This window comes from Myxocyprinus asiaticus, chromosome 11, assembly GCF_019703515.2.
Source record: "Myxocyprinus asiaticus isolate MX2 ecotype Aquarium Trade chromosome 11, UBuf_Myxa_2, whole genome shotgun sequence".
Taxonomy (NCBI): domain Eukaryota; kingdom Metazoa; phylum Chordata; class Actinopteri; order Cypriniformes; family Catostomidae; genus Myxocyprinus; species Myxocyprinus asiaticus.
In genome coordinates, this window is record NC_059354.1 from 24,155,139 (window position 1) to 24,179,460 (window position 24,322).

The window sequence follows — 24,322 nt, forward strand, 5'->3', positions numbered from 1 at the left end:
TCAAGTTTGAAAGGTTGGGAAACATTCAGAACTGTATTTAAATGGCTAAAATGTCCAACGCATGCTTTATAAACCACCGGGAAAAGTGTCAACTAGAAAGTAATGGAACATTAACAAAGCTTAATTAATTCACTGCCATTGGTTGTCGATATCAGTCTTAATAGAGCGAGCTGCTATTCTCTCAGTGGAACTGTCCATGGTCCTGAACGTGTGCCGGTGTCCTGAAAATATATGCTACCTATCAGGATGTGCTACCAACGCTATATTCGCATAGTTTTAGGGTTGGGTTTAGGGTTTTGGGTAGGGTTAGGGCTTAGTACAGCCTCACACCATATCACAATATCTGATAGTTATGCTGGTAGCACATTCTGATAGGAATTATCTGCCTGACAGTATGTGCTAATAGGTTTTTAACACATTTCATGCTGTTGTAGTTAGTACATACCGACAGGTTTTAACTTTACATATCACTGTTTTCACTGCTGGTAGCACACCATGAGCAGGTAGCACAGAATCGGTCACGAAATCACACAAATAGCGTGAATTGCCCTTGCCCCAGATGAGTATTGCACACTTTTTCACACTGCTCCCGTGTATTCCTACAAAACAAATACATATATCAAAGGGGGGTTCTGATGCATTTAGAGCACAACCAGTGTTTGTTTTGGAAAATGAGGGGTGCGTTGTGAAGGAGGGAGCGAGATCTGTTTGTATGTGCATGCGTGTGTGTGTGCGCGCGCGAGAGAGATGACGATGACGACGGTTTGGGAGCTGTGGATGTCTTTAAGAGGTTCTTTCCCGCCTGGTATTGGTTCTGCTGCTCATTGGTGTTAGGACAGAGAGGCACGAGCCGCTGAAATACGAGACGAGAGAGACGCGTGAATCGTATTGGAAATACATTTATTTCCATAATTTTAGGATATACTGCCATCAGGAAACCTGGGCAGCATGTACTTGCCAAGCGCTGTCAGTTTGACGCTGCTCTCCGTTCTCAGCTCAGCAATGTGCGGCATTCATTGTAAGTACCTTGTAGTGCACTGACATATTGTGTTAAAAGTTGCCTACGTTATGTTTTCTTTTTTTTTACGTCTTTAATGAGACCCAAAATATTTTAATGTGACGCTATACCAGAGCATTAAATAATTTCAAAGAGTGGAGAGAATACTAGAGCTATTGCACATGTAGTGTAGACTAAATTAACTTTCTTCATTAGTTACGCTGTTTTAATGCCGGGGCTGTTGATATGTATGCCGTCAAGTTTGGTTAAAACTTTTGATTATCACTGTCTTTACAACACGCCTTAGGGGCCGTTCATTAGGGGCGCGATTTTAACAGCTTAAGTTCTTTTTAACTTGACAAGACTATATTTTACTGTCATCGAAGAAGCGCTGAGATTTTTTTTTATTGTATTTTTATTTTTATTTTTATTTTTATTTTTATTATTATTATTATTATTTTGAAGTTGCTGCTGTACAGTAAGCCTTTTTTATGGTGTTTTATTTGTTTATTTTATTTTTTGTCACTTCGCATTAACATTGGTCTTTAATTCTTAACATTACTGTAGTGAAGGACACATTTTATGAACGTGTTGCTTTCAGCTGCTTTCACTATAATGTTAGCCTTGATATTTGGGAATAGTTCGGCATAAACGCCTCCCTGCTCTTCGGTCCAAGTTCGCCGGTTTCCAATCAAGTTTAAATGTTCTTTCCGGCATGATTAGATTCCTGAACACTCCAACTAAAATATGCACCTTTAAATATTCTCTAAAGCGTATGTAGGCTACACTTAGTCGGTCCCCTTTGCAGCTATAAAAGTCAAGAGAGGACCGTGCCTTTCCACCTGCATGCACCGTAATTCTGTGGTCGCATTACAAGTAAGATCCAACCACGCTAGTGTGTCGCCTGCGTTATGATACGGAACACCTGTTAGTTTAGTTTCATACAAAGATTTCTGTCATTTCTCTCTCTCTCTTTTTTTTTTTTTTTTTTTTTTTTTTTTGTATGTATGTACAGTCAGTTTTACTTTGCTATGTTATATACTGTATGAAACAAAAACTTTTCAATAATGCATGGCTCCGCTGTAATTTAAATGTGCTCTGTGGATCAGCCATCTCAGTTGAAGTGAATCCTCACTGAGAACAGGCTAAAGGATATTCTCATATTTACCACAGAGGCACCAGAATAAAGCTGAAGATGCATCATGCCCTTGTCATCTGTGTCAGGTAACAGCGATAATGGTTGCCGCTGTCTCTCTCAGGAGCCACTTTCTCGGTTCTCAAAGAGGGATAACAAGGGGATGACCTTTCAGATCTGGTGTCCCTGGAAGAACAACTACATCCCTTTTATTGTGACCACTGGAACAGTAGAGGGTCCCAACATGACACAGGATGAAAGCCTTGTTTCACCTGGCTAGGGTAAACAGTGAGTCGGGCCCAGGGACTCTGTGTTTTGAGAAACTAGACATTGTCTGTGGGTCAGGTGAATGGAACATTTTACCCTCAAAAATGTATAAAATAGGGGCTTTGTTTTTAAGCTGAGCAAAATGAGTTATCTAAGCCATAGAGAATTAGGTGATTTATACCGTTTGAAAGGCATGAATATTCCTGAATATATTAGAGACTTACAAACATGCTGTTGACCTCACATTATCTCTAGAACACACTGCGCTGGAGAGAAGAAGAACACCTTACTAACCCCTTGAAGGACAGTGACACTGACATACTTGGCTGCCATTTATTCACTCTTTATGTTGTCATTTTTGGAAAAGGACTGAATAAAATTCAAGTTTTTGAATTTTAAAAATTCTAAATAACTGGGCTGTGTTGTCAGTCAATGGTTCCATGAATGCCGGAATTAAAAAAATTCTGTCCAAATGTTTGTGATCACTGCTGTCCAATTCGAAGACTCCCAGTTTTTAGTGCAAAATATGTGCATTGACCGAAAACAGGACATACTGTACATACTGTATACTGTATATTCAGTTTGTTTGCATGTCATAGTGTCATTCAGGAATAGGCTGACTGATTAAACATTCTAAATACAACTCTCCTCTCAGCGGGGGAGAGAGGAGTCTTGTCGGGCATTAGCATGATAGAGTAATTTATTTCAAATTTCTTATGAGGTCAAACACAGGGAGGGAGCTCTCCTGTGGAGCTGACCAGATTTCCTACTGGCAAAGAGGAGAAGGGAATCTTTAGTTTTTTTTTTTTTCTGTTTCCTGTATAATATGGAGAATGACTGGTTTAATGCTAGAGTATAGGCTAATCTTTTCAGTTTTCAGTAGACTCACGACCAACTTGCTTACTGTTATCTTGTCACGCAAAGAGAGAAGAAATCAAATTAAAGCACCTTTGAAAGTGAAAAGGGGAGAATGCTTTGGAGAATTAAGACAATAGCAGATTATATAAATTATCTTGAAAGGTGAGAGGCTTTGAAGCACATTGACTGTGTTGTCCATATTTTAAACTTGACTTCATCTCCATGCTGATTTATGCTGTGTGGGCGTCAGAGAATGAAAAGATTGATTAATCGATGCTTTATTCAGGCAAAGTCAGCCTATCACTGCATCCCCTGCTTCACATCTGCAGAGAGAGATACAGTTAACTGAATGAGAGAGATTTTTACAAGGATTTTGATGAATTTCTGATGCTGACAAGCTCGGTCTGACAAAATTATTTGCATTGTAGGTTAGTGGATAGTCAGCAGATTGTACATATCTGTGGAGATTGTGTTCAAAATGTTCAATCCTATAAAAATGCATTTTTGTCAAGCTGCCTCTGTCCTAAAATGCTGACATCGAGGCACACTTGTGTTCTGTCTGAAATTATTGTTTTATGACCCCGATCTCTTACAGTCCCCTATGCCTGAATCTCAGAGTAGATTTAATCTCAGGGTAGCTTTACTCATTTGTTACAATTGACCCTTCATTAAGCTCTCCCTTGGCTTCCGTTGCTCGTTCTGACAAGCTTTGTAGAACTTCCCATAGGAATGAATGGGAGACTGCCGTGAACGCCATGGTTTTTGGCTAAATATTCTCATAAACGGAATTGATAATATTCTTATGTGGGATGGATGAAGAGTGACGTTGCAAAGCATATTTATCTGATATTTTTTTTTTGTAAAATAATTTGTTAAATTACACAGTAATTTGATTGAAAACTGTGGAGACTGTAAATCAGAATTGAGGCAAATGATCATTACAGTCACTTAAAAAGAAACAGGGTCATTTAATGGCGATTCTCCACCTGATAACATTAGCTTAAGTGAACAGAACTGCTCATAATGTCTCATAACACACTCACTATGATGCTGTGAACCTTTTTTTTTTTTTTTAGTATCACCTTTACTAAGACTTGAATCTATACGTAAATGAATTAACGTTAAGTTATTAGCTTTAATTTACCTTGGAGAAAATGTAGGTATCCTTGCTCATGTTATCCATGTTCATTTGGGAATGAGGAATGACAAAGTTTAATCCATAGCATGCTCTTCTCGATATTTATTTAAATATATTTAAAAATATTTTTTAAAAGAAACACTGTAAACACTAATAGTAATCTAAAATTATAAAAAAATAGTTTACTCAACTTAATCTTAACTTTTTACTATTCTTACTAGTTTAAATTAAGTTACAGTTACTCTCTAAATCATAAAGTTGTCATTAATAAAAACATTTAAGTGGTCCTAATTAAACATTACTTGAAATGTCACATTTTGGAATCATAACTCAAATACATAAGTTCTTTAAAATTTGGCTTCATGTACTACTAACTTAAAATTACCAAGAACAAAATTGCGGCTGTGTGGAAACACCTAAACCCTTGCGCTTGAATAAATTATGTTTGTTTGGTCAAAACATGGTAATTATGTAGTAAAATAATAGTTATTTTTTTTTTTAATTTATTTTATTTTTTTTAAATGTATTTAGTTTTAATTCTTATGATTATTGTTGTTGTTTTGTTGTAGCTGGTTGATAATTGAGATTTTTGTTAAGTCACCATAAGGGTGATAAGTGTTACCTTTTGTGAAATTGGAGCCTGTTTAGTTTAAGCCATTCTTCTTTACTCAATTGTACTTTACAAAGGGCAGATTTACACTACCGATCAAAAGTTTTGAAACACTTGACTGAAATGTTTCCCATGATCTTAAAAATCTTTTGATCTGAAGGCGTATGCTTAAATGTTTGAAATTATTTTTGTAGACAAAAATATAATTGTGCCACCATATTAATTTATTTCATTATAAATCTAAAATTTAATAAAAAAAAAAAAGTTTTTGAAATTGATGACTTGGACCAAATAATAAAGAAAAGCAGCCACTAAGTGCCCAGCATATAGATGGGAACTCCTTCAATACTGTTTAAAAAGCATCCCAGGGTGATACCTCAAGAAGTTGGTTGAGAAAATGTCAAGAATACATTTCTGAAAATTCTAGGCAAAGGGTGACTACTTTGAAGATGCTAAAATATAACATAGTTTTGATTTATTTTGGATTTTGTTTAGTCACAACATAATTCCCATAGTTCCATTTATGTTATTCCATAGTTTTAATGACTTTACTATTATTATAAAATGTGAAAAAAAAAAGTATATATATATATATATATATATATATATATATATATATATATATATAATAAAGAATGAGTAAGTGTTTCAAAACTTTTGACCGGTAGTGTATGTGCACTATGAAGTACTGAGTAGAGTCCAGTGTGCCATATGTCAAACTTAGAGTCTAGTCATAATTTCCCTTATCCCTCATATCTTTCTGTATAAGACATGTTATAATCCAATTTAAATAATTAAATCAAAGCAACAATACTTTAATCATAGATGAGTTAAGCTTACTTGTAACTAGTTAACGTTACTGTTCAGTTTACTTGAGCCAAATAAGTATGTTTACTTAGAAAAAGCATGCAAACCAATTGCCTTGAAAAATCTAAGTAAGGTCAACTAATTAGATTTTACAGTGTAAAAAGACTGCATTTATCCTCTCTAGGTACAGTGTGCAGGGGTGGACCAAAGGTAGGCATCTGCCTAGGGCCCCCGGAAGCCAAGGGCTCCCTATAAATACAAATAATATGCTTTGTTATTATCTTATGCTAAATAACATGTGCTGAAATTTTAAATATCACTGTAACAACACCGATATGATTGATATTGCTGTTATTTTCAGCACCATCAATGCAAGCAACCCCCTTCTACCTCAGATTAGGCTGTAGTGGAATATTCCAAGGTTTTTATGCATCTACACAAGTTCGTAAACAGGTAAAAGTTAGCAAAACCACTTGGATAGTTTTGTGTGATTTCTCTGTTTTTTTTTTTTTTTTTTTTATGGAATCGAGACTTCATAAGGTAACATTGTCTTTCCAAACGGATCAGATTGCTGCACAGACTGCACAGCCTGCACCGCCTGCACAGCCTGCACCGCCACCCGCCGCTACTTTCACGAGCACAGCACTCACTATAGTCACCAATATGATGATTATGAAAAAAAATAAATCTCTGACTGTTGAAGTGTTTTCACCCTATTTAGCAGTGTAAATTTAGCAAACTTCATGTTTCCAAATTTAAAAGTTGATTAAAGCCTTCTGGAAACACGCAAAGTTAACATTTAGTCTAATAATTTGGATATATTTCATTCAAGGTCAAGTTGATGGAGGAAGAGTGCACTGAGAAAGAGGGAGCGTGAGAAAGAAAAAAGGTATTGTAGTGGTCAGTGGCAATTTCTCAGGGCCAGCAAAGCCTTCTCTGCTGGCGTAGCATGCCTAATAAATAAATATTTTTTCATCCTTTCATTCTCTTTTTGCCTATGTATTTTCACTCGCTTTCCACTCTAAATTAATCTACAAACGAATAGCAAAAAAAAAAAAATGTATCCAATCAGAATTTATTCCTCGATGCTTACAAGCAAAGTGTGACAACTGTTTCACAAATCGCATGCCCGAAGCTGAGCTTGTTAGCCGAAGCAGCGTGTGAGTCTGAGCTCCACCCCGTCAGGCCTTCAGAATCTCCACAGAATCCCTCAACAGTGTAAGTGAATAGGCATCTAAAATCAGATTGTCAGATTCATCAGCCAATCAGATTGATTTATTTGTTCTTGTGGGTGTGGTCTTTAGGATATGTCCCAGTCGAGGCCTTCTAGCAGGCCTTGAGTGACGCAATCACGCTTTAAGTGATGTATGTAATTTGAAAGCAAAGAGCGCGAGATCTTGCTGACGAGTTGGCTGTCATCACTGCTGGTAATGCCTTTGAGAAAGAGATCCTTATAGATTTAAAAACCTGAGATGTTCTGCATGATCATGCGATTGATTAATTAAACAGGAAAGGAGGACTGATTTTCACTTCAAGCAAATTGGTAAGTGCTTTTTGCATTGTTATAGCAACATCAGGAGTTTTCTAAGTGTAAATTAGGCTGCTTGAGCATTCAGTGTCGGATCAAGTTTTGAAAAGTAACCGTGTACCCTGACGAAACAAAATTTATTGCAAGCAAAATTTAAAGCTAGGGTGTGTAATCCAGAGAGGCTAGCAGTTAGCAAGCTAGCTTTGAAAGCATAGAGCCCGCCCTCGCTTCAGAGGTATCTCCAAAGCCACGCCTCATCTATCACACATGAACACACACACACACACACACACACACACACACACACACACACAGAGCAGAGTTAATTCTGCTTTTAACATGCTCTTGATCCAGATGATTTTTCATTGTAGAAGTTTCTAACACAGTCTTTCTTTTCTTGTTTCCTTTTACTGGTGGTTCAGGAGGAACATAAGGTAGCTGCGGTTCGCCTTCCATTCTCGCACTCACTCTGCACAGTGTCAAGGAACCCACGCTGATGACGTGTGATTGTTTGCGCGAACAAGTTGCGCAGCAGTATGCAAATATAGATTGACAAACAGGAAGGACACCCTATCATTACATTCGGACCGAATGCAATGATTGGTCAATCATTTTTTAGTCCTGTCCCTTCCACAGAAGATAAATATATATTTTTTTACATTTAGACCACTTAAATTATTGATTGCTATCAGGATGTGAAGAGACTTTCAACCAGTATAACAAAAAATGTTTCTGGAAAAGATTGCACACCCTAGCTTTAAATCACAAATATTATTAGAGAGCTTTTTCTTGCTAGATTGGTTCTGGCTTTCATGCATGGATGTGTTTTTAAAATTTCAATTGGTATTATTAGTTGACTGCCACGTAATGTATGATAGGCATATGGCATCTTACTCATTGTGAAACTGTGTTTTCTTAATGGCATGAATTGCACTGAAGGCCTAGACTTAAAATGCACGGGGCACGGCTGGTAGTGTATATACTGTATTGTAGTTAATAGTAGCCAGATTGTGTTTTTATAATGTGTTGTCAGACATTATTAACAACTCAGAGAGTAAAATAGTGAAGTCTTCTTTGGCTGCCATGTGTATTATTTACACAAACGTCACAGGAAAATTACGTTGCTGTGGAGAAAGCTGCTTACTGACCTAGTCACATATATAGTCAGTGAAATCTTTCAGGACTTAGGACTTTTCTCCATACCATTTCTTAAAATACTAATAATAATAATAATAATAATAATAATAATAATAATAATAATAATAAAAAGGCTTACAGCACCTTTAAGAGAAAATCAACCTAAATGTCATTGAAGAGGGTCCCATTCCTGTACTTTGCCTAGTCACTAAATCCTCCCCTGACCATGTGTCACTATTACAAGTGACCCAGCAACAATGTTTCTACATTTTGTGGATAATTTCTGTAAAATTCAGCTTAAAACTGCTCAGATACACATCACTGCTGTAGATTCTCATTGGAAAAAAAGCAAGCGTTTGTCAGAGAAATGGACTGGTCAGAAACGCTTTTAAGGCGGGGCTTAGCGAAGGATCAATTAGATTAACCAAACTTTTGAGCCATCTTGGTTTTATTATAGTGCTGCCTATGTTCTTCTCTTTGTTTCATGATTCAAGAGTATATTTATCTTGCAAACATATAGTTCAGTTACAGTTACAGGCACACATATTGCTCTCCTTTTGTTCTCTGTGTGGTAATTTGTCATGTTTGTCTTGCTGTTCCTCTACTTCTTCTTCCCTCAGTGTAAATACACAAAACGAACGAACTACAAATTGTATTATTCTTATTTTGTATTTGATTCAACTGAATTAACTTATTCAAAGGGAAGATTTCAAAATACTAGGCTACTTTAATATAAAAGATTTAAATAGCTACTTTAATATGATAGAAGCCCTTTTGGAGCGATGCTTTTAAAACTGTCATATTTGTCAGTTTGAGATGAGCAGAAACAGGAACTGGTACACGTCTGCGGCCTCTCATTAGTTGTTTGCTTTCAACCGGAATCTTTTGATGATAGTATGAGGAAAATTATCAGCCCTAAATGAATGAGGCTTTGCACACAGCCCTTGCTCGAGAAATTAGTACAATGAGATCTTTCCTGGTCTAGTTTCTTTCCTTTAAAATAATTAATGGGAAATACTTAAAACGTTGGTTTGATTGTTTTTTTACATACTGCTGCAACCAAAACAAATTACTAATTGGAAATGTCCTTTCAATGCCTCCAAATACAATGCAGTGTTGGGAAAACCTCAGTGCTTGTACACAGCAACAGTCATTCTCCATTATTTGATCTCCATTCTTTGATATTACACGGTCACTTCTCATGTAAAATATTCCTGGATTATACCAGCCTTCATGTACATTCAACCCTTAAGTGCATTTAATATTTTAGGATAAGAATATCCCCAAAAAAGTTATTAATAAGAGTGATATTTTTTTTCTCCTATGAATACTCTGAGTATCATCTTTGAAAAGTTGTGTTTGTCAGGTGTCAAACTTTTAAAATGTACAGCGGTCACCAAAATGTTGATGATAAATACTAGAAAATGATAATGCACCATCTTTTTTAAGTATAATGATACTCTTATTGAGTATCTGACAACCATGTGCAGGTCAAAGCATAGCCTGTTATGTACCTGTATTGTGCTCCAATCAGGCCGGGTGTCAAATGTATAGTGAACAAGGACTTAAATTTTAGTTTCTTTCCCACACAAATTTATCGTAATGCTATAGAAGACATGGGTTAAACCATTTGAGTCCATTTGAGTACGGATTACTTTAATGTCCTTTTTGGAGCTTGAAAGTTTTAGACTTACATTGTTTGGACATAAACACCGTAGAAGAGAGAGAGAGTCATACACGTTTGAGACAGCATGAGAGTGAGTAAATGATGAGAAAATAATAATTTTTATGGTGAACTATCCCTTTAAGTAGTTGCAAGTAGACTTAACTAGAGGTCGACCGATATATCGGTTTTGCTGATTAATCAGCACCGATAATAGATTTCTGGAACTATCAGTTATTGGCAAAAATCCACACCGATAGTTTTTCCCCACATGAGACTACACTCTGCATGGAGTGGAACACTTCATATGCAGATTTAAAACATCAACAATGAAAAGGTATGTACACAGTACACTACAGAACACGTTGTCATATCATTATAAAGTAATTAATTTGTTAAATTAGTAGAGAACAGCAGTATATTTGCTGACAAGGCTGAGAAAACAAATTAATATCTTCATGCAGCTGAGAGAAATGTATAAACAAAACAGAAATGCATCTGATTTCAGTTAAAACATTTTTATCCTCGTTGTTATACAATAACTTTAGATCAGTCACATTCTTGCGCTAAAAAGGTCTAGACACAGCGCAACAAATACAGTTTAACAGAAAGCAGGTGTCTCAATATGATTTTAACGTTATTTTTAATTAGACACATCATCTAAAAATCAGCACTCCTGCACAAGATGCTGAATAAACAAAAACAAAGGGAAACAAAGACATTCATCTAGTGCACATTTACATGGAAAAACAAATGGATGGTTGCAGAAGCATTCGGTGTGATCAGCCCCTTACAGTTGGTGGAGGTCTTTGGCCATTGCGTCTTGCTCTCTTATAAGCGTTTCTCAGATTAAGAAATTAGTTGTTTAAATGCTTTGTCAGGAAAGATGTTCAACTTGGAAATCTGTGTCTCGAGATCCTTACGTTCTGTTCCATTCTGTTGTGTTCCGTCTGTTTGAACTGCCCCTGGCCTGGGTTCATAGTCTGAGCCACTTCACCACCGAGTTCAGCTGAATACCACTGTTATCTGTGAATATTGCTACTCTACATACAACTGTACTGAATAAAAAACAATGTGGTATTTTGCTGTTATTATGAAGCTTGAGTCTGGAGTAGTTTTCATAGTTGAAAATGAAAAGCTCTTTTTTATCAGCCAGGATAGAAACGTTCTATGCAATAATATAACGGTGCTGAATGGTTTATGTATTTATTGCGCCCACTTGTGGACTAAGGAAACAACGTGAATTTAAAAATCAGCTGACTTTAAAATTTTAATATTACTTCATATGTATTAATATTTATATACTTATTTCATTTTAAAAAGTACAATACATTTTCGTGGTTCAGTCAGTACTATTTATTTTTGTAATAAATTTCAGCATTATTTTATTTTGAGTGTTATTTTTTCATTCAGTATCAGTTTTAAAAAATATCGGTTGATTAATCGGTTATCAGCAGGCACTGCCCAACTTGGTTATTGGTATCGGTAAAATCCACTGTCGGTCGACCTCTAATAAGTATGGTCACCAGAACAGCAAGGAGGTTTTTGACCCATAACTTTTAATTATACTGATGTGACACCACAGCACCGTTGAGTGAATTGTGATTATTTAAAAATTTTTAATAAGTGTACAGAGATTCTCTATAAATGTGCATGGAGCAACGGGAGGCGGAAGCGCTGAACTGAAGGCACAGGCAGACGGACAGTCCGACTCAGCTGAGCTACCAATCAGAATGTTTATTTTATACGCAATTGGATATTTTCAAACCAATAATATTTTCCATTTCAATAAGAGGCGGGTTCACTTCTAGAATCTACTATTCTACAGTGAACAGGGATGGGGAGTAATGGAATACATGTAAAGGGATTACTGTCATGTGTATTTTGTTGATTATTGTATTTCATGTCTTTTATTTTGAAAATTTAAGTTCCTGTTTCATGTCATGTGTTCCCTTGTCATGTGATTTCATGTTTTCCCTCCATGTTCATGTTCATGTGTCTTGTTTTCATTGGTTTATTGTTTAATTATCTTGTTTAGAGTTCTGATTGTTCATTGGTTTGTTCTCCCATGTCCATGTATTTAAACCCTCATGTTTTCTATTGTCCTTTGTCAGGTATTGTTTGTGATTGCAACTTTGTTGGATAGTTCATGCCATGCCATGCCATGTCAAGTCTATTTTATTTTATGTCAAGTCAAGTTCATGTTCATGTTAATTGTTCATGTTTATAGTTAGGGTTTCTCATTTTATGTAAATAAATTGCACTTGGGTTTTTCATTTCATCATCATCGTCATTGCCAGCACCAACAGCTACGTTACGGAAATACTTGACCCAACCATGAACCCAGCAATCCAGCTCCTCCGCCTACGTCAGAGGAATCGTCCCCTGGAGGTTTATGTTGAGGACTTTTGCGCTCTGGCCTGCCAGGTGGACTTTAATGAGGCTGCCCTCAAAGACTGTTTCCGATTTGGACTAAATGAGCCTATCTCCACTTTGATGCCTGGCGGTCGCAGTTCCCTCAGCCTCGCTCAGTATATCGACCTTGCCCTGCAGATCACTGGTTCTACGTTCACTGTGTGGGAGGCGAATGCCGAGCCAGAGTTCCACGACATAGCTGCCGAGTCAGAGTTTCACGTCATGGCCGCCGAGTCAGAGTTTCACGTCATGGCCGCCGAGTCAGAGTTCCTCATCATGGTTGCTGAGCTAGCGCAATCTTTTGTCTCAGCAACGCCTCAGCCTGCTCCATGCCATGTCACAGCAATGCCTCAGCCTGCTCCATGCCATGTCACAGCAACACCTCAGCCTGCTCCATGCCACGTCACAGCCCCGTCTGAGACTGCTCCATGCCACGTCACAGCCACGCCTGAGCCTGCTCCATGCCATGTCACAGCAACGCTTCAGCAACACCTCAGCCTGCTCCATGCCACGTCACAGTACCGTCTCAGCCTGCTCCATGCCACGTCACAGTACCGTCTCAGCCTGCTCCATGCCACGTCACAGCCACGCCTGAGCCTGCTCCATGCCATGTCACAGCAACGCTTCAGCATCACCTCAGCCTGCTCCATGCCACGTCACAGTACCGTCTCAGCCTGCTCCATGCCACGTCACAGTAACGCCTCAGCCTGCTCCATGCCACGTCACAACAATGCCTCAGCCTGCTCCATGCCACGTCACAGCCCCGCCTCAGCCTGCTCCATGCCACGTCACAGCCACGCCTCAGCCTGCTCCATGCTATGTCACAGCAATGCCTTAGCCTGCTCCATGCCATGTCACAGCAATGCCTCAGCCTGCTCCATGCCACGTCACAGCCCCATCTGAGACTGTTCCATGCCATGTCACAGCCACGCCTGAGCCTGCTCCATGCCATGTCACAGCAATGCCTCAGCAACACCTCAGCCTGCTCCATGCCATGTCACAGCAACGCCTCAGCCTGCTCCATGCCACGTCACAGCAACGCATCAGCCTGCTCCATGCCCTTGGCCTGTCAGTCCCTCGACATTGCTTCGGCTCTGCGTTCCCTCGGCTCCACTGCGGTCCTTCAGCCTGTCGGCTTTGCCAGGGGCCCTCGTCCCTCCAGCTCCTCCTTGGTCTGTCAGTCACCTGGCTCCTCCTTGGCTCTCCGATCCTCTGGCTGCGCCTCATCCCTCCAATCCGTCATTTCCACCAGGGACCTCCTTCCCCACGGCTCCACCTTGGTCCTCAGTCCCACCGGCTCCACCTAAGTCTTCCGATCCCCCAGCTCTGCCTTGCTTCTCTGAGCCTCTGGCACCTTCTTGGTCCTCCCCGCCTCCGGCTCCACCCTGGCCCTTCGAGTCTTCGGCTACTCTCTGGGTATCCAGTTCCCCATGGCTCCGCCCCTCGAGTCTCTCACGGCTCTGCCTTCCATGGCTCCACCCCTCGAGCCTCTCATGGCTCCACCCCCACAGGCTCTGCCCTGATCCCATGCTCCACACCAAGCCATGCCTCAAGACCACCCCCCAGCTCCCTATTGAACTTTGAAATTTATGTCATGTTTTATGTGTTTTGTTCATGTGTTGGGGTGTCGGGAGCCGCCCCTTAGTGGGGGGATATGTCATGTGTATTTTGTTGATTCTTGTATTTCATGTCTTTTATTTTGAAAAGTTTAGTTCCTGTTTCATGTCATGTGTTCCCTCCATGTTCATGTGTCATGTTTTCATTGGTTTATTGTTTAATTATCTTGTTTAGAGTTCTGGTTGTTCATTGGTTTGTTCTCCAATGTCCATGTATTTAAACCCTCATGTTTTCCATTGTCCTTTGTCAAGTATTGTATGTGATTGTTACTTTGTTGGATAGTTCATGCCATGCCATGTCAAGTCTAGTTTATGTCAAGTCAAGTCAAGTCAAGTTCATGTTCATGTTTATTGTTCATGTTTATAGTTAGGGTTTATTGGTTCTCACTTTATGTAAATAAATTGCACTTGGGTTCTTCATTTCATTGTCATCGTCATTGCCAGCACCAACAGCATCGTTGCAATTACATATTTAAAATACAAAAAACAAGTAACTGTATACCACTACAGTTACAATTTAAATAATTGGTAATTAGAATACAGTTACATTCAAAAAGTATTTTGATTACTGAAGAGATTACTTTGCATTTTATTGTCATTTGTTTAATTTAATATTTATTCCTTTCAGATGGAAAACATTTATACGATGCGATCCAACATATAAACGATGCAATCCAAAGTGCATTTGAACAGCGGTGAAACACTTTCTTATGATGTATTACATTCATACGAGCAGACAGAGAAGTAAGTTTGAAGTAAGTTTGGAGCAGAAGAAATAGAAATAAACCTTGTGTAAATTGTCAGCTTTACGCTAAGCTAAAATGCTATTTCTAGCCATTTTACCTGCTACCAGGCACGACCATATTTTTTATCAAGAAAATTCACTTTAGATCATAATTTCTTTTTTTCTAGTAAGACCTTTGATATTAGGGCAAAAATCATATTCTTGATAATATTTTTTGTATTGTTTTCCTGTAAAAATATCTAAAAATCCTTAAAACAAGATCAATTTGATTTATCTTGTTTTAGAAACAACACTGCATAAGATATTTAGGTTTTTCAGAGAATGTATTTTTATGCCCACAGTATGCCCACCTCTTCAGTCATTTCTACACCACTGGCACTATATAATAATTTACATGCACATAGTCACTGGGCATTGCCATGAAGTTTTGGTATTTTCATGCAAGCATGCACTAAGTCTAGGCACAAGTAGGTTTGGGGAAATTTTGTGAGCATAGTGCTTATGGGCTGGGTCAAGTGCAATTTAATCTGGAAGTTCTTCTCCTGTTATTGCACTGTCTGCGTCCTGTTATATAGTCCATTCCCTGTCATGCACCAGTGATATAAACAAAGACAGCACATTCATAAGAAATTGGTAGTGTTAATGGGCTGTATTTAATTCATTTATAGAAACACACACAAATAAATAAATAAAATCAACCAAAAATATTTCTAAATTCAAATTACATTTAAAATGAAACTAAAATATAATCAAAATAACGAAGTAATCAAAAATATATTACCACCTCCCTTTAAATCCAAACAAATTACCCTTTCCAACTTCTTCCACCTGTCTCTTTTGCAGTGACTTAAAAATCCCTCTTCGACAACAGGTGAATTTGTATTTTTTTAATACAAGTTGGATCATAAATACAATTGTAAATATAATAATCATAATCATAATAATAATTGAAATATAAACCATGAACTCTAGAAGGTTTTACACAAATCTCATAAAGTTTTGTTTCATAAAATGGCTACAACAGTGATTGTCAGGGAAATAATTTGATGTTCCACTATATTTCCAGAGTTTGTACAGTACCACCTGCTGGTGGAATATCCAAACTGCAAATGCAGGACCTGAGTTTAGACTTTGTGCTGAAAACAGACGTGGGTCTGAAACGGCTTAGCACAATGACCTATTTCTCAGGAAATTAGCAAACTGCGCTTTGCAGCACTTCATTTACATCCAATACACCCACAGTTTGCGCGCACACACCCACAGATAGCGTAAACAGTCCCACCCACACCCACTTGACATGAAAATTGCGCTTAGAATTAGCGCTTTCACGAAAATTAGAGAAGACGTTGCGTGCCGTCTTTGCGTGTTGTGCTGCGCTTAGCACGGTCATGAAAATAGAGCCCATAATATTTTATCCTATTTGGCTTTTTATGTGTATGTGTGTTCTTTCAAGTATGTTTAGATGTTTTCATATCTATACAAGACAAATACATTGATTAAGGGATTTTTTTTTGTTTTTGTTTTTTTTTGCACTGCACACACAGTCCTTGAAACTGCAGGTATTACTTGTAGGCTACCCTAGAATTATTAAGCATTCAAGATTGTGGAAGTGACTGAATACTGTCTCACTGTGGCTTTTAAGCATCCGCCCCTAAAACACACTGACATTTTGACCTTAACATAATAGAATAAAGGAACGCTGACCTCTTAACTTTGCTGAATGCTGAAACTGAATGACTTTTGCAGAAAAGAAATTGAATTTTTTCACAGAGGTCAAAAAGTCTAAGAGTTAAATTTAGATGCAGTCAGACACAGTATGTCACACTAGCAACCACAAGTGTACTCGCTAATGTGCTGACAATTGTGAAATATAATTAATGCAGCCAGTGTCTGTTTGTGCTGCAGTGACAGTTGGAGTCAATGATGTTAAAGATGGATGGCTTGCTCTATACAGATGCAGATATAATCAGATATTGAGAGCTTTCATTTCCCAGCATGTGTAGGAGTGAGAAAGCTATTTACGCTGATCCAGTTATACATATGATTGACATCATCGGGAGTAGGGTAATGCAATTGCATTGATAACAAATACATATCATCATAGAGGGCCAGTTTGGCAATTTTATGTATTATATATATATATATATATAATACATAAAATTGCAAACTGGCCTCTATGATGATATGTATTTGTGATATATATATATATATATATATATATATATATATATATATATATATATATATATATATATATATACTGTATATATATATTATTATTATTATTATTAATATTATTATTGTTATTTTGTTATTTTATTTTTTTTATTTTTATTTTTTTTGCAGAATGATGTTCAACAGATATGAAACAAATGCTACCTAGATTATGAAAACTGTGCATTCTGTGATAATCCAAAGAGAAATTATGAGAAATAGAGTAAGAGTTCAGGGGAGACTGTTCAAAGGCCTGATTTAATTTAGTGTCAGATTTGACTACATGCTCAAACAAGATGCAGTGATTTTATTAATATGAATCATATTCCACACAGATAATGAGACTTTATAGGAATGTTTCTGTAATATGTCCCCAGAACATTTATGGAATAGTATGCAAAAAATGTCTCTATTACCTGACAGATATCACTGAATTAGATGTCCTGAAATATCACACCTATCTCTGTGAGAGCGCTAGTCTCTTTCAGATTCTTTTTTTTAGCCGGTCAGAAGACTTTGAGGTGCTTTCTGTCTGTCAATCATTTTGAGATTTCACAAGGTAGTCCATACATGGTTGAAGCGGATCACTCAAGTTTAATGCCATATTCAGCTTCACATGCAGTTGTCAGTTGTTAGTATGTCATGCGCAAACGTTATTTTGCTACCGTTGCTTTTGATTACTTTGACAACACTGAGATGACGTGCTGCTGCTATCTTGCTTCATCTCTGATAACACCGGTCGCAATGTTATATTTGTTGGGCAGGGTTTTAAATAGAGGGGGTGCCTCTAATTGAGTAGCCATATCTTGCAAAAGTTTCAGAATGTCTAACATTGCTTACCGAACTTAAATTATGACAAGGTCACTTTAGGATTCTGAAATCACAATGTTACTGTAATATAGCCCCAGGACAGTGTGAGAGAACAAGAGGGTTAAATGACAAAAAAGTGTTTGAATGGTTCAGTTAGACAGTGTGACAATGTCATAAATATGTTGAGGCAAAATCCTTGAGGAGCTCTGATGTGATACGACAGAGGTTTTTCACAAGTGTAATAGACACAGCAGGAGGATAATGTACTCAGATGTATGAAAACAGCTTGATCCTCTTCATTTTGGTGTTAAATCAGTATTACAGACATCTGTTCATGTACATGATCTGAGTGCTGTCAAGTCAGGTCACACAGAGGCATTTTGCAGCAATATGCAATCATATTTTACCTCATCTGCACTCAACCCTTGTGTTTCGTCATTGAGCTGAAAGCATTACTCAGCTCCCTCTAGCCTGCATGGTCACCATTTAATCAAAATCAAATGGATTCACTATATGAACACAGCTCTTGATTCACAGATAGCTGGAATACAGTGATTATTGTAATTGCTCGGTTGCCAGTTTTCACTGTGTCTTCACTTGCTCTGCACCAGATTACAGTTTCTTGCTGTGTGTTGGCGTGTAGATGTGGAACAATCGGGAGAGAGCTGGAGTCCAAGCAGGTCCATTCCCCTCCCTGATCCCAGATCAGCAGCCCATGAGTGCTGACACGCTCAGATCGCTGTACTCATAATCTGCCACTCCACGCTGGAGGCACAGTAATCCTAAACTGAGCTCAACGAGCACACAGGGAGAGCAAGAGCTGCCACAGTCTTTTTCTCGAAGATTCTTGTCATTCCCTCAAAAGTGCCCTCATGAGCTTGTATAGTAAAACTGATATATTGCAACCTTCAAAATATCAGGAAAAATTCAAATGAGGAGCCAAATATACCAGCCCCTCATGTCATTCCAACCATGCATGCTGTTATTTATTTATTTTTTACACAAAAGGAAAGATTTAGAAGAAACTTCGCACAGGTCTTTTTGTAATTAATTATTTGTTCCGATTAACAAATCAGAGAGAACGATTCGTTCACAACACACTGACTGAATGATCTGGTCACAGCTGTTCTCGAGTTAAAAACTCATTGAAAGGAGAAGATTGTCAGTGAATAACAACTTTTATAAAAAAAAATAAATAAATAAAAATAAAAAAAAATTAATACTTTTGCAATCCTTTATTCTGTAAATTTTATAATAAATTTTGATATGTTCCTCACACTAAACAATCAAATTATTTCAGAAGACTTGAAATATAACATATAATCGTGAAATATAATCATAAGAACTGCTTTTTGGTGTGTTGTTGTTCTTTTTGCTACTCAACAAATGTGGTCACAATGAACTGTGTTGTTGTATGGAAAAGATTCTTCAAAATTTTGTGTTATGCAGGGGAAAAAAAAGAAAAGAAGTGTGACATGAGGTGAGTAAATAATGACCCATGTCATTTTGGGTGAGCTATTCTATTAATGTTTAGTTGCTTACTGTGTATGGACACTAATGTCACAAGTTATTTCCTGTTAAATGTCACTTCCATGCTATGATTATGTGGCAAAATGAGTTAAACCTCAGATTGCTGTAAATGGATGAGGATGACGGTTAATTACTCCTCTGTGAAGAATTAATGCAGCCTGAGCTATTCATGTGAGGTTTGCCTGAACAAGAGTCTCTCATTTCAGAATGATTCACTCCATAACCTTTTATGGCAGCATTCAGAAGAGATCTTGTTTTCTGCTGTTGTTGGTCTCTTTACTGGATATCTGTAAAGGTCAAGAGAGCTACAAAATAAGAATATGAAACAAAGAAATACTGTTAAGAGATTCAGCCACAGCAGTGACTTCCCATATGTATGAAGGTCATAAGAGGTTATCACTTAGCAGGAGATAAATAGCTGAACATATGTTGTCTAAATTTAAAGGTAGGAGTTATCTGAAGCATACGGTATTCTTCTGTGACTGTTTTCAGTGATTGAAGTACAACATAGGCCTACTTATTCAAACAAAATGGGTATATCTGACCCTAAGAATTTGTAATCTTGCATGTGGCACTAAACAGAACATAATTTATTATTTGGGTTTTATTATATAATTTTAAGAAAAATCTATTTAATCTATTTTTACTGTAATTAAATAATATAGCTAAAAAAAAAAAATCTTAAAAAAAAATTTTTTTTAAAACTAGTAATGGAGTTTATAATTATAATAATATACTATTCATTTTAGATCATATCAAGTGTTATATGAGTTTTTACATGTAAATTTACTTAAAAAATCTTGTAATTTAATAGATCTTTAATGTTAAAAAAGTATGCCCATTTTTTTTTTTTTTTTTAAATATCTAAACACTAAAAAAATTATTATGACCATGTTTACAATAATTTTGTGTTAAAATGGGTATCGATGTGTGAAAAAGCAGCATTACATTATCTTTCTTATATACCATTTGAAACTGTCACTTATTTAAAATTACAGAAAATGTTTGGCCTCCAGTTCAACAATGTGGTTGAATGACAAATTATAGAATGATGACATGTAGCTTTACAATACAGCTTTTAAACAATCAGCACACACATACTTCCTGTTCTTATCATTTATTTAATGCTGTTGTCCTCCCTCAAAATTGTTTGTTTGTCAAACAACTATTTTAGAATGTTGCCGCATCAACGCTGACTATCCGAAAGAAAACATTTACACTGGTAGCTCTTGCAATGTCCATCTTTCCACCACCTGGATTCAGACTGTCAATTACCCAATTTAATCCCCCGAATTTTGAATTTTGCCTGCGTTAGCTTATCGTCGTTCTTTCCATCGACCGCGCTTTCTATCGATAACCCCCCCCCCCAACTAGTCACTTCTAAAGTGTCCCAAAATCCGAAATGGCTTGTCTCCTAACGTTCAAGATGTATTTCTTTTATCGTTGCTTTTATTTAATTTGACAACTATTAAATCAATTATGTACAGTATTACTATATATTTTAAGTGTTACATAACTAAGGAAAGTATATGTAAAATGACATTAAATAATTTAATTTTTAATCATAGAAAACTGTATTTTACTGGCATTTTACATTGTTTTAACCTCATTCAAGCTGTGATTATCTGTAAGTTAATAAATCTATATGCTATAGAATAACAGAATATGTATTTCTATTATTATTAAGTTTGTCATTTTAAAAGTTACAGAATTATATTAAAAGTCACCATCTGTGAAAATACAGTAATTATGTCTTTTTTCAATGATAAAAACTGTTTGTTGACTGTTTACAAATGCTTATAGACATTATACACTGATAAAAACACATTTATTTAACATTTTTATTTTGAAAACATCTATAATTATACAAGATCTCTGTCAATTAACAAACAAATCAATGTGAAATTACAGAACGTATACTTCTTTTTACTGTTAATTGTCACTAATTGTATCTCATTTTAAAATTTATTTACAGTATTAAACTAGAATGTAACAGTTTCATACATTAAATAAAATCTAGATATTTGTGAAATTATGATAAATTTGTGAATGTATTTTAACAGTCTTTTTATGTAGAAAAAAACAAGATTTTCCTTAAAAAAATGGAAATTTTATGGTTATTCACAGTTACAGTTTTTCCATGTTATTCTACATTAGACATGTAAATTCACAGTCTGTTTCTGTAATTCTATTTATATTTTTCTGTACTTTAAAAATACAGGGAAAAAAACTGTAAAATAAACAGTAAAAAAATAATATATATATATATATATATATATATATATATATATATATATATATATTTTTTTTTTTTTTTTTTTTTTTACAGTGTATAATACACCTTCCTGGTCTTATTGTGTGCGATTAATTGGTGCATTATTTCAAATTAAACACATTTTTTGTCTTGGTTATCTTATTAAAATTTATGAACTTGCCACACCTCTGCAACAACTTTCTTTTTTGGCTGATATCTTGAATCCCCCTTATTTTAAACCCCTCCCCACATAGCTCCATTTTGGTATCTAACACCCACTTTTCATGGTCCAATCAATTTCCAGTGGATAAAACCTACATTTTTTCTCATTAAATATCCTGTTTAACTAGAAAATGCATCCGTTTATGGAAGTCAAATAGGCTGTGAGCGGGCTTTCATGATGACTTTAAATGGCAATCACTTTGTAGAATGCATCAATGCCGGTGGGGAGCGGACCAAGAAATCCCTTGTGTAAATATTGATATTCAATTACCCTTTCATATCTCTTTCTTCCTGTCTCAAGGCCTATGCTTGCATTGCAAAGTAATTCACATCATTGGGGAGCCGTAATAAAAAACTGAAAGAAGATGAGCATCTCTAAAAACCCAGGAGAAGAATGAGGATGGGTTTGTCAACATGCTGATTAAATTAATTTTGATTTACAGTCATTGATAAAACATGCTGTGTACAATGGCAGGTTTGGTTTGGAATAGGAGGGTTTTAAAGTAATTGTGCCCTGAAGCTGTTGGAGGTCTAATAATGAGGACAGATCACAAACGAGCATCTACAGTGAAGAAGAGTCCAGGTTTCCATTTTTTATTTTTATTTTTTCTCCAGATTTGTGTGCGCATGGGTGTCGTGTGGGTGTGTGTATGTGTCTAAAACATTTTTTAATCATCTGTGAACTTTAGATGATAATATAACACAACCTTTTTCATCAAAAGTTAAGACCCCTACTGAGTTTTATCCCTAATTATGACACTCTTACTAAGGTACAGGGTTATATTTTGTTGATACTGTAGAGATAACCTTCAATACTTTCTTTCTTGACCCAGAATCCTGTTTTCTCTCCATCTCATTTTTAAACGTTTGACCACTAAGCCATTATTTATTTAAATTACACAGATTGTACAGTCTTTAAAACATATTTAACCTTTAATCATGTAAATGCTAAACATTTAAGTGTGTAAATGTTTTATTTGCTTCAGATAATTGTTAAATTACTCCAGCAATAAATCAATTTCAACTCAGATCTTTACTGTATGTTGATTTCCATTTTTCAGTAAAGTGGTTGTGATGTAACTTGAGCTCATTGCTAGATATCATCTCTATCTTACTGACTGAGTGTTTTGAGCCACTGAATAACCTTAAAGAACAGAGGTTGTGGCTTCTGTAGATGGGACTTTTATTAAAGTTTCACAGGTTGGCAGGTGATCTTATATAGTTTAACAACACACACACACACACACACACACACACACACACGTTGGTGTAGCTATCATTATGAGGACTCTCCATAGACATAATGATTTTTCATCCTCGTAAACCACTTAAACCTGCTCACACACACACACACACACACACACACACACACATTGGTGTGGCTGTCCTTATGAGGACTCTCTATAGACATAATAATTGTTTTACTATATGAATTATAGATTCTATCCCCTAACCCTACCCCTAAACCTAACATCACAAAATTTACATTCTGCATTTTTACGTTTTCAAAAAACATCGTTTAGTATGTTTTTTAACCGATTTGAATTATGGGGACACTAGAAATATCCCCATAAACCACATTTATAGCATAAAACACTTGTAATTACCAGTTTGTAACCTAAAAAAAAAATGTCCTCATAAACCACCCAAACCTGCCCAGTCACACACACACACACACACACACAGACGAGAGAGAGAGAGAGAGAGAGAGAGAGAGAGAGAGAGAGAGAGAGAGAGAGAGCGTCACTTCTATCATATTCTAGAAAAGTGTTCCTTTGTGCAAAAAAAATTTAAAGACAGAGAGTAGGTTATCTTTAGCATTCACAATCCTTAGCAATCACATTCTGAAGAAAGACATTACTACAAATATGTTCAGCAACAGAAATGCAGTTGTTGTTTTTTTAGTTCTTTTTGTAGTTCTTCATTTTTGCTTGAATGAAGCTTTTACCAAATCCACATATGAGATATGTGGTGCTTCATTTTTAAAAATTTAATTTCACTAAAATTAAATAAATAATTATTATTATTTTACTTGAAGACTGAGTAGGTACTCCTGACACTAAATGGCTTCTGGCAGCATGGAAACATATTACACAGACATGAGTGGAGAAGTTTTTAACATAAGCTAATATTTGCTTGTTCTTTTCTCCAGACAGCTGTGATGGATCTCTGGCATCTCTTCTGCCTGCAACCTCGTTTCTGAGCTCTTCACATTTCTCAGACAGTCGGGCGGCATACTTTGCCAAGCTAAACAAAAGAGATGGTGAGCTTTAGAGTGTACTTGTATGATAATTCATTCATGTCTGTGTCACCGTAGAATTTAGTAAATTACACATAAACATTTTACAAGATGTAAAACATTTGTTTTAGGGATAG

The 24,322-nt window shown here is 36.5% G+C and overlaps 1 protein-coding gene across 1 annotated transcript in view; it reads left to right on the forward strand.

The window, feature by feature from the left end:
• Nucleotides 1-918: 918 nt before the first annotated feature.
• LOC127447843 (contactin-associated protein-like 5) overlaps nucleotides 919-24,322 on the forward strand; it is a 167,211-nt gene continuing 143,807 nt past the window's right edge. Inside the window, exons 1-2 of the mRNA XM_051709940.1 lie at nucleotides 919-1,018; nucleotides 24,099-24,209. Coding sequence (XP_051565900.1) covers nucleotides 949-1,018; nucleotides 24,099-24,209 — 181 coding nt within the window. The 5' untranslated portion in view covers nucleotides 919-948. The remainder of the gene's footprint in view (nucleotides 1,019-24,098; nucleotides 24,210-24,322) is intronic.